The sequence below is a fragment of the Nannobrachium achirus genome (genome assembly GCF_963921795.1).
Source record: "Nannobrachium achirus genome assembly, chromosome: 2".
In the NCBI taxonomy this organism is placed as follows: Eukaryota; Metazoa; Chordata; class Actinopteri; order Myctophiformes; family Myctophidae; genus Nannobrachium; species Nannobrachium achirus.
The window spans coordinates 49655325-49667292 of NC_137811.1; the positions used below are offsets into that span (position 1 = coordinate 49655325).

At 43.2% G+C, this 11968-nt stretch overlaps 1 protein-coding gene across 1 annotated transcript; it reads left to right on the plus strand.

The window, feature by feature from the left end:
* Positions 1-366: 366 nt before the first annotated feature.
* On the plus strand, positions 367-11628 carry LOC308294446 (microtubule cross-linking factor 3-like; the record flags this gene model as incomplete). Its single annotated transcript, XM_080737179.1, has 10 exons — positions 367-1080; positions 1402-1626; positions 2995-3153; positions 4424-4495; positions 4742-5061; positions 8218-8377; positions 8685-8754; positions 9878-10421; positions 11222-11351; positions 11518-11628. The coding sequence occupies 10 exons, from the start codon at positions 367-369 to the stop codon at positions 11626-11628; spliced, it is 2505 nt and encodes an 834-aa protein (XP_080593305.1).
* Positions 11629-11968: the final 340 nt, after the last annotated feature.

Here is an 11968-nt window from a genome sequence, read left to right on the forward strand (position 1 = left end):
CGCACAACATGCAAATGTGATCATAATGATCTCAGCTCCAGCTGATGGGATCTCACGTCAAACATGTAGCTATAAATGGCACACATAATTACAAGGTGCAAGAAAGATAGTGGTCACTTATAGACGTACTAGTCTTCTGCTATGGATGTTCACAGACAATAAGAGTAAAATCCTTTATCGTGCGCCTGTTGTTGGGTATAGGCAGGCTACCCTATAAACCAATTAAGCAGTTTACTCTATAATGTCGTTTGTTTGGTTTGTATCAAAACAACGGACTTATTTTCCAACCATATCTTTTTATTTCAGCTGTAAGGATACAGGTTAGGGAATGGATGGTGGATGAGATGAGCCACCGTCTATAACACCATGATGAACCCATCCGCTAGCGGCGCTGCCGACGCGCCGCGACAGCCAGACAATAGTAGCCGAAAGCAGCAACAACGGGCTTCATCACCGGCCGGCAGCAAAGACGGCGGATCTAAAGCTCCACAAAAGAGCAGCGGCCCGTCAAAGGGCGGCTCGTCGAAACAAGGGGGTGCGGGAAGAAGCAGCCGAGGTCATTCTCCCGTGTCCACCGCTACAGGCAGGGAGCGGCAGGCTGGGGCTGGGAAAGGCGCGGCCGCTGTCCAGCAGGGTGGTGCTGAAAGCCCGACGCTGATCAGGGCGGCGGCGGAGGACGTCTCATCATCACCGGCTTCCTCCTCCTCGAGGGGGGATCGCGTTGTCTCCGACCAGCCGTGCTCCTCCAAATCCCCTAAACTAAAGAGCAAACACCCGAAAGGGGCTGAGGCCGCCACCACGGCAACTGCAAGCAACAAAAAAAGCTCCAAAAGCACCGTGGGCTGCGGCCCCGGGTTCTGGAAGGAAGGATGCTTGCAGTCTGAGCTGATCCAGTTTCATCTGAACAAGAGCTTGGGGAAGAAAGGGAGCAAAATGCCGACAAAATCGGTGTCCCCACCGGCTTCCGAGCCTGAGCTTTCTCCCGAGCCGGTGGTCCCCGAGCCGGCAGCACCCCTGCAGCCAGACGACAGGCTGCAGGAGGAGATCGAGAAATTAGAAGATGAAAACGAGGACCTAAAGGTATAACATTTACTGAACTATCATCATGGTTTCTCCTAAACGTCAGACTCATGCTATTTTCTGAGCATGCCATAGCAGCACCTGTGGCTGTAGATTAGCATGATGCTGCTGTTTTACAGAGGCCTAGTCCTAATTGAAAATCATTAGACCTATTGTCTAAATAAATGTAGGCTATTTTATGAACGATGTGTTATTGTCTAGTCTAGGCTATAACTAATGTAGTCACATATTCTGCTGTTGTCTGCGTTTACAATAATTCAAATGCTGTGGAAATTGAGACGAATTATTCTATATCGAATCGCCTATCTATCGCCTTTATAGACTGAAATCGAGGAGATGCGAGCTGAGATGGATGAGATGAGGGACTCGTTTTACGAGGAGGACGCGTGCCAGCTTCAGGACATGCGCCGCGAGTTGGAGAGAGCCAACAAGAACTGTCGGATCCTCCAGTACCGAGTGAGGAAGGCCGAGAGGAAGAGAATCCGCTTTGCAGAGACTGGAGAGTTTGACGGAGAGATGCTCAGGAGCCTGGAACAAGACCTGAAGGTGCGTTCAACTTAATAGTAATGATAATGATATAATATAATCCCCTCTGTTGGGTCGACCTTTCTATTGTATTGTATTGTATTGTATTGTATTGTATTGTATTGTATTGTATTGTATTGTATTGTATTGTATTGTATTCCTGTTTTAGGCTGTGGTGGAAAAAGTACTACATTTTCTTACTTAAGTAAAATGTATGTAGAAATAAAAGTAAAAGTCTGGAATTCAAAATTTAGGCTTGTAAAAGTAAAAATGTATCAAAATGTATTTAAACCAAAAGTACCAAAAGTAAAAGTAAACCTACTCATTAGGCAGAATCCCCTTTCAAGTAAAATATACAAACCTCTTTTGAAAATAGCAGATCTACAAGCTCACAATGCGTGGAATCAAAATTTTCAAAGTAACTAGTAACTTAATTAAGTTTTCTAATAAATGTAGTGGAAAGTACAATATTTGGATTCGAGATTTGGTGTAGTAGAAGTACAAATATTCGAAATTGGAAATACTCAAGTAAAATACAAATACCTCAGTCAAAATTGTACTTAAGTACAATACTTAAGTACATGTACTTAGTTACTTTCCACCACTGGTCTTAGGCTATGCATTGAATGGGTTGTGTCCACTGGGATGTGATTAACGTTACGGATCTCTTGACTTGTCTTATAGGCAACATGACAATCCATTCATATTTTTATATAGTTTATTTTTGTTATCAAATGCATACTTTATAGTTTACTTCTTCTTTGTTTCTTCTTCTTTTTTTGAGCGGTGGTAAACCGCTCCATAGAGTGGCTGTGTGTGTGTCTGTAGCCTTTTTCCTCAGCGTTTTGCCATAGTTAAACGTTTGTGTGTAGCATAGCCTGTACATCCTAGACCTAAATCCTAGTCTGAAGACATTATGCAAGCACGACCACCGCTCACTTCACATTGGGTGTGATTTTATTTATACCAACCCTCTTCTGGTGCCTGTAGATCAGTGGTTCTCTTGTTACCCCCTTGAACCTTGCACGGTTTCACTGAGGAGTTTGGTTCCATTTGTACACTCTGTAGCTACATGAGCTACAAGCAAACTTTTGTAAATCTTCTCGGGAGGGGTTCCTGGAACAAAATATTTTGAAATAGGGGTCGACGGTCAAATACATATATTTCTAGGGGTTCTTGACATTAAAAGGTTTGAGCACCACTGATCATAGAAACATAAGTTTTTCAGAAAACCTTTAGGATTTAGAAGACATTTCTCAGGCCTAAATGGGTAAAAGTTTGAGAACCACTGTTAGATTTATGGGGGTCCTTGAATTTAAGAGGTGTGTTGCTGCTAGATATACAGACAACAGGTAATGTGATCCGTCCCTGTCCTGCTCCCTGTGCCAGGTGGCGAAGGACGTGTCGGTACGTCTGCATCACGAGCTGGAGAGCGTGGAGGAGAAGAGGACAAAGACAGAGGAGGAGAACGAGAAGCTGAGACAGCAGCTGATAGAGGTGGAGGTCACCAAGCAGGCGCTGCACAACGAGCTAGAGAAAGCTAAAGAGGTGAAGCAGAGTGTGAGAGAGAGTGTGTGTGTGTGTGTGTGTGTGTGTGTGTGTGTGTGTGTGTGTGTGTGTGTGTGTGTGTGTGTGTGTGTGTGTGTGTGTGTGTGTCTGTGTGTCTGTGTGTCTGTGTGTGTGTGTGTGTACATGCGCGCATGTGTGTGTGCATGCCAACAGAGAACATTAAAGCCAAATTACACTTTGGGTTCATTTGGGTTGTGTTGCTATGATGTAATTGCGACTGTAGGTCGCAAGTTTACTATGAAAACCGGCACATCTTGTCCACGTATCTCTGTCTGACACTGTGGTTCCCCTGACACATCACTGTGACATCACGGTTGAAAACTGTCCTCATTCGGCATCCCCTTTTCCACCAAAATATCTTTGGTTCTACAACTGGTTCCATTCTAGATTCTTGGAACCGTGGTGCTTTCCCAGAACTGGCCACAGACCGGCTTGCGTTTCCATCAGTTTTTAGCAGGTCCATTGTAATTGGGAGAGGCATAGCTGAATGGTTATACCTACCTGGGGAGCAGGAGTCAGTTACCCCAGCCAGGTTCAGTTCCAGGCCAGTCCATTTCACAGGGGGAAAATCAATCATCAATGCCAGTTACAATTCCCCTTTTCTTTTTCTTTTTTTTCTTTTTTTTTAATGATTTTTCGTGTGCTTTTGCCATTGTTTATATTACATCTGCATCTTCCAAACTGTAGAATAGCGACACAGCCACTGGTTCCCAGTTCAGAGCAAGAAAAAACACCCAAACCAACTTTTACGGTTCTGAACCAATTCATTTTAAGAACGGAGTCGGTTCATCCTCGAATCTCTCATGTTGTTGAAAAGAGTGTCACTTGATTAGTCAACAAGCTAGTCTGATTTTGTAAGAGAGACCTTAATTCCAGAGTGCACTATTCAATGAGAAGGTAATATGTCTCATTTGAAAAGCCTGATTTATATTTCATTGCACACCGGTGTCGCGCACTGAGAACGACAGACCTAAAAGCTTACATTTTGTCGCACCATGCCGTATTGTGAGCTTGTAGATCTGCTATACTTGGTGAGCCAACACCACTGAAGTCAAAGGCTGTAAAACACATTAGTAATCCAGTCACCGCTATCCCTTAAATATCCCACTACAAAAACTCCTGATGGTGGCTTTAAGCATCCGGTTCTTTCCATTACCGATTCCTCAGTGTCCCGTAAATCTGGATGATATCACTACCTTCCTGTAGTAGAACATAGTGGGCTTATGATGTAACCTCTGTTTCTCTGTAGCTGTCACTGAAACGAAGAGGAGGCAAGGACGTTCAGAAATCAGAGAGGAGGGCTCCACAGACCCCTATAGAGGTGAGTCAATAGACATTAGAAATGCATAAATCACTATGAAAAATCTAATTGTCGATAATATTATAGCAACGTTTTATCCAAGGGAAAGTAAAGGGCGCATGTAACACTGCTACTGTCTGATCAAATATTATGTGTTTCCATTTGCTATTAGATTTGTTAAATCAATGGCCATAATCCACATACTAAATAATGATATATATGCCACAATAGCAAATCACTGACAAAACTCTTCCTCCTTCCTCAAAGGAGGAAAACGAGGACCTCAAATGCCAGCTGGCCTTCATCAAGGAGGAGGCCATCTTGATGAGGAAGAAGATGGCCAAAATTGACAAGGAGAAAGACCGCCTGGAGCAGGAGCTGCAGAAGTACCGCTCCTTCTACGGAGACGTGGACAGCCCGCTGCCCAAGGGAGAGGCCGGCGGACCGCCCACCACCCGCGAGTCTGAGCTGAAGCTCCGCCTACGTCTGGTGGAGGAGGAGGCTAACATCCTGGGGAGGAAGATAGTGGAGCTGGAGGTGGAGAACAGGGGGCTTAAGGCTGAGCTGGACGATATGAGGGAGGACAGGTAGGTACCATGGAAAGAGGTTCATTTGAGTGTTCGGACTGTTCGCCTTAACCACTTTTAACCTGTTGTCCCTATTTTGGGCATGTCATCATGCCCAAAAACAAGTTGCAATTGCTTGCAATCGTCTGTTTTTGCCACCATCGCATGACTAAGTATATATAAATAAAGCTTAAAGGGGAACACCCATGGCTCTGGGCACACCCAACTCCAACTCCAACTCCCATTATTAATTGTATTAACCACAGCTGGGTTGCTTACCCTGCTGTGTTTGTACCCTAGAGTTATTAACCTGTGTTGGAAAATACATGTTACAAAAATCGGCCTAGGGTTTCTATCCCATTAACCCTTTATCTGCCAGAGTTAAAACATCGTCTAGTCCAGGGGTCCTCAATAGGCGGACCGCGGTCCATGTCCGGACCGCGAGGCACCGTCGACCGGACCCAGGACGAATTATAGTAAAAAAAAAAGAAAAAGTGGAAAAACATCTCCACGTTTTTGTTTCCACTTCTCGTATTCATTCACTTTCATTGCATGCGCTGAGTGTGTGAGAGAGAGAGAGAGAGAGAGAGAGAGACAACGACGCGCTGATTGGCTGATGCCGGGCAACAAAGTATTATGGGCTGTCATGTCTTTGACAATGATGCGCTGATAGGCTGTTGCTACAGACGGCGGAAGTTTTCGGAGCAGCAGCTACAACAGTAGCTCAGCCATAGAGTTATAATAAGAAGCTTCAGCCACCAACAATGCAACTAGTTATAAATCAGTGGGGTTTCATTCACGCAAAACATCATCAACGTGAATACGTTTGCAGGATTGTAATCTTATCTCCAGAGTTTGACGCGACGTGCCACGGCCCGACGGCCCGTGACGGCTGCCTCTCTGCATGGATGTTGTTCTCCCATGGTTCTCCCCACCGGGGGAAATGGATGTGCTGTGTGGCAGCGCGCCGCATCCAGTTGGGGTACCGTGCGGCACTTAACGTGCGTCGATACCGCGATGCGACGCTGCGCAGCCGTCCGCGTTCTCCCCTGTCTCTGACGCGCGACTCCTTGTTTTCATATCGATATTCACGTTGCGACACAAGCATAAATTATTCGAAGATTATCCCAGTTTGTTAAAAGAAACCAGAGCACTAGCGCAAAATATCTCTGCTCCATTGAACATTCTGTTCTCCCTGCTTTAAAGGGTTGTTTCTCTTCAATCAAGTAAGGCCCCCAAATGATTTTGGAGGAGTCCCCAGCCCAGATGACAGTGAAGTCATAATTTAAGGACCCTTTTAATAAAGAAAGAAACGGGAAAAGACCATTACTGCATGAAGCCTGGTGGGCGAGGTTATTACTGTATCAACAAACTACTACTAAAAAAAAAAACACACACACATCAGCCATTGTAAAAAAATAAGAAAGGGATCCCTAATTATGTAAGATGAACAATAATGAGTGCAAGTGGCCATGACTGAGGGCAAGTAGAACATGACCTGTACTTTCCAGACGGACAAGTGCCTCTGAGACCATGGTGTCAACCCCTGGTTGGTACTTTTTTGTATCTCAGCCTACTATTTAAGATTGACCGACATAATAAAAATAAGCGAATATAAATATATTTTAATATATATATATATATATATATATATATATATATATATATATATATATATATTAATTGTTTTATTTTTTCCCCGGACCCGGGCCTGTTTCAAAAAAATATTTGTGGACCTTCAAGATTTGTATTTGAGGACCCCTGGTCTAGTCTGCCACTACCAGGATTGATAAATCATAGAATATTGTTCTGCCAGGGGCGCTGGAACTCCCAAATCCCAAGGGGAGCTGAGCTTGGAGGAGTTCATGCGTGCGGCCTTTGGCCGCGCGCCGTAAATTCAAGTTTTTAATCCGGTTTTGGGTTATTTTTATTACGGTTTCGGGTGCTTATTCCCCACACAATGGTGTAACAAGGAGCTGTGTAGTTACTAGTTATTTTAGCACACAGTGCAACACACAGCACGCACACACTACAAAGTCTGGTATTATTTTTGTAACAGTTTTCTACTGTTTTTTATTCCCCATATACAACGGTGTTATTTTGCAACAATGAGCCTACAGACAGTTTCTAGTTCTCAAATAAATAGACTTTGGTGTGCCATCAAAGCGGGATTTATTTTAAAACAATTTTTAAATTCGACTTCCCTTCTGACTGGAGGTGGCAAGGTGACCATGTGATTAGGTGACCATGTGATAATCAAACACCTTTTTTCAACATATTTTATTCCCCAAAGTCAAATACATTATTGTTTTAATATAGCTCTCTGTGTGTGTATTATAGGCCTATATATATATGGGGTGCAGCTCCCTCAGCACCCCACTTCCAGCGCCCCTGTGTTCTGCACAACAATTCACGCACTGATTGCTTTAAAACATGTAGTACATGTAGTAGGGTCTCTGAGAATCTATTTGGTTATACTGTTGCAAAAGGCAAAACATAATTTCTTCTGTTAAGAATGGGGTACTCTGCTCCTCTGCCCTTCTTCAAATGTCCTTATGGAAACGCAATAAAATACAAAGTTTGAGAAAATGTGTGAAACATTTTGAGTTAAGTGCCCCCCCCCCCCCTTTCCGATTTACTGTGTAGGTGTTTTGTGATCTCTTGAGCATTATTCCAAACAATATGAAAAAGGTAGCACATATCACATTTCCAAGTCAAGGAGGTTAAATTACTCACATTTCACTTCAAACTACATGTTTCAGCATGTCCTGCAAGCATTTGGACATTTGAGATGTACTGCCTTTTTTCATATTTTTTGGAATGTTCTTACTGGATTTTGGGGTTATCACTCCACTGAGAATCCCACTGCTGAAGTGCAACCTCCTGTTCCAACTCCATTTGTGATCTCCTGTCATGTGAGACAACATTTTGTGAATGTGTCCAGGGACTCCCAGGAGTCCTTGAGGGGGTTCCACGCGGTCCCCAGCTAAATTATTGATAGTTGGGAACCAATTGGATGCTTACGGATCTCTCTCTTAACTCTTGTTTGGCTTGGGGACCCTGAGATTTAAAATAAAATATCAAATGGGGTTGGGGTTCCTTGAATAAAAAAATAAATAAAAAAAATGTATATATCAACAAAATGTTCATGCATGACTCTTTGTGGTGCTGTCCCAGTCTGGCAGCAGCAGCAGCAGATGGTTCAGGCGGGGGAGGTTTCCAGGCCAGGGAGCAGGGTGAAGCACTGTCAGAGCTGAGACAGCAGCTTCAGCTGGTTGAAGACGAGGCTGAGCTTCTCCGGAGAAATTTGGCAGATGTGGAAGATGAGAATAAAAAGGTACTGAACACTTAAGTTATGTGTCCTTTCCCCCCCTAAATTTAGACTAGGCAATTATTCACCCCTCCCCTCTCTCTTTTTATCCCAAATTAGGCTTTATAATTAATTCCTCCCCACACATTTCTGAGTTGCCATTGCTGTTGTACGCCCGCAAGCATTGAGTGGAGCAGGTGTGTTGCTCTGTGCATGTCTAACACACCGTCATTGTTATGATGCAGACAGTGATGTATGTTCAAGCTGGCCTTGTTCATTCGATAGAATGGATTCTTTTACAACTGGTTATGAACTTGTCTTTTGGATATTTTAGGTCACTGGTGAGCTTAACAAAATGAAATACAAGGCTGGGTCCCATGAAGCTGGTTCAAGGCATGGAGGAGGTTTGTTCATTTAATTTCCTTGAGACAGATTTTCTTTTCTTTTTCATAGAAACCATAAAACAAGCACAGTGCCACACCAAGAATGATATCTATGGAGATAACTACAGTATAATGATAATGATGTGAGCATCCTGAACGAAAATGTTCTGTAAATGTTGAACCAACATGAATGTGATGCCCTGAAATGTGGATGGAGTTTGATCGATTTTGATAACTTGTCAGTAGTCCACACATGTGTTTATTATTCTATCAGTCTGAAAAGGTATGTGAATGATATTGTTGTTGTGATATACTCCACCATTCACTTGACTTAGAACGCTTTTTTAAATGTCATATTTATAGTTACCGTTTTAGTTATCATTCTAGGTATGAAGGCCCTCCAGTCTCTTCAATCTCTGGGTTAAACAAATGATTAATGCTGTAATAAATAATTGTGAAAAGGCTGCCTTACACCTTCAATTATTCAAGGTGAATATGTTATTCTCAGTGTAGCAACACAGACTATTAGCAGTGTTCTCCATTAATCTTAATTTAACCCATTCAGAACGGGTACACTATATTTTGTATCATTATTTTATGCTTTAACTATTGAAAAATAGCAGATATACAGCCGCGCTGCGAGCTTGTAGATCTGCTATTTTAGAAAAATCATGAAAATTAGAATTTTGACCCGATTCTATAAGTGTCTTTTGAATCCTTCTAAGGTTTTTTGGAAAAACCTATGTTTCTATGTCAGCAATCTGGCCAGCCATCGTCAAAGAAAAGGTCCTTTTCACTTAAATGGAGCTCAGTTAGTCTGTTCTTGAGAGACTACTATGTCAGTGGTTCTCAAACCTTTTCATGTGAAGGACCCCCAAAATGATATTTATTTGACCACGGACCCCCATCTCAAAATATTTAGTTCCAGGGACCACCCAGAAGCAAAATTTGAGTTACAAACGTTCGCTTTGAAAATGTTCAAAGATTCGCACACATTTTCACAACTTTTTCAAAAATAGCAGATCTACAAGCTCGCAGCGCGGCACTCGGTGCCGCGCTGTGAGCTTGTATATCTGCTATTTTTCACTGGTTAAAGCGTTCAATAATTCTAGGCCTAAATGGGTTTTAATTTAAACCCATGCAGGAGCAGATCCTGCTAAGGTGGATGGCCTCCAGGAGGAGCTGAAGGCGGCGCGCCTGCAGATCAACGAGCTGAGTGGCAAAGTCATGCAGCTCCAGTACGAGAACCGAGTCCTGCTGTCCAACATGCAGCGCTATGACCTGGCCTCGCACCTGGGCATCCGCGGCAGCCCGCGGGACAGCGACGCCGAAAGCGACGGAGGACGAGACGACGACACGCCCTCTGCCTCCGCCTCCTCCCCTCGCCTCCTTCCCCCCCACCGCAAACGCGAGGGGCCCATCGGAGGAGAGAGTGACCCTGATGAGGTGAGGAACATCCGCTGCCTCACCCCAACACGCTCCCTGTATTCTCCCGCGGACAGCCGTTTTTTATCCCGAAGCCTGAAGGACCGGCAGCAGATGATCGACATCCGTATCGAGGCGGAGAGGCTGGGCCGGACCATCGATAGGCTCATCGCCGACACGAGCACCATCATTGCAGAGGCCCGTGTCTATGTGACAAACGGAGAGCTGTTTGCTAGGCTGGACGATGACGAGGAAGGGGGCAGGTATGAAGAAGTGGGACCGTTTCATCATGTTATGATACCCAAACCAAGCTCGTTGACCTTCTTGGATGTTTAGCGATGCTGAACCCTATAGCGTCCCTATTCTGGGGCAAACATTCTGCGAAAATATCATATCAAAATATCTACAAGCTTACAGTTCTGTATTCTTTTTTTTTTTTATATATTTAGTTTTTTACGTATACATGGAGGAGACCTGGGGGACTCCGGTCAATTAATATAGGTTTAAGTTAGCCTGATTCATGATCCGTTTTATTGTGGTGATTGTCACCTTGATGTTTTACTTGATTCATTGTTGTCTTGTATTATTATTAGGTAGATAGATGCCTGTTGGGAATGATGCCTGTTGAGAATACATACACCTCTGGTTATGCAAACCCATTTGGGTTTAAGGCATGGTCATTTACCTGTCTGTCTGTTGTAACTGTCTGTGTCTCTTTTATGCCCATATATGGAGATCTCTGTATCTGACTGTCTGTTTATGCCCATATATGAGATCTCTGTATCTGTCTATCTGTCTGTATATGGAGTTCCCAACTGGCAACCGCTGATCTGACCATTGGGAATTTGTGTATTTATCAATATCTTTATTACATTAGACTACCTGGGAACGACGCAAGCCCATATATAGGCATATATGGAGATCTGGTTGTCCAGAGCCACAGATCTGCCCAATAGGCCAATATGTCCACATATGGGCATATACTGATGATGACAGCAGCGGATCTCCATGTATTCTGGAAAAAAAACTTTAATTGAAATTAGAATTCATTTATGTTTTGCAGGATCAGGGAGCATGAGATTCTCTACCGCATCAATGCCCAAATGAAGGCCTTCAGGAAGGAGTTGCAGGGCTTTATTGATCGACTTGATGTTCCCAAGCAGGAGGATAAGAATGCAGAGGAACCACTGTCTGTAAGTTGGTGGTGGAAGTGGCTGGATGGATAAATAAATACATAAATGGACTGAATTGATACATATACGGTACATGATGTCTGTACTGACTCACTTTTTTTCTCTCCCAATGTGTTTCAAATCAATTCATTCATTATTCATTTACCTTTCTCATTAATTCATGAAGATGTTTCAGCCTATTATTTTATTGATTCTTATTCTAGTTCTGTTTTCGTCACTCTCTTATGCCACTATTTTTAAATTGGTTTTTCTTTTCACCCTATTCTTTGTCCTGTAAAGTACATATGCAATAACATACACATTTTTATATTTTGTTTATTTAATTTGTCATTCATTTCATTTTTTATTATGTTGAACATCACAAAAGGTCACTCAAGGTACAGGATGCCTTCTTATTGTCAATCTATGGCCCAAGCTACTCATTTACCCAGACGCTTTGAAAACCTATTGGATACCACACAACTTGGAGGAACACTGGACTTGGTGAGTAACTGAGTATAGATACTTTTTTGGCTGGGCAGAGACTGTACACTATGCTATGCTGTACCTTATTTGATAGAGCAGACTGTAACACCTACAGATAAAGCCATTGCAGAGATCCCACTTTGTTTTACTAT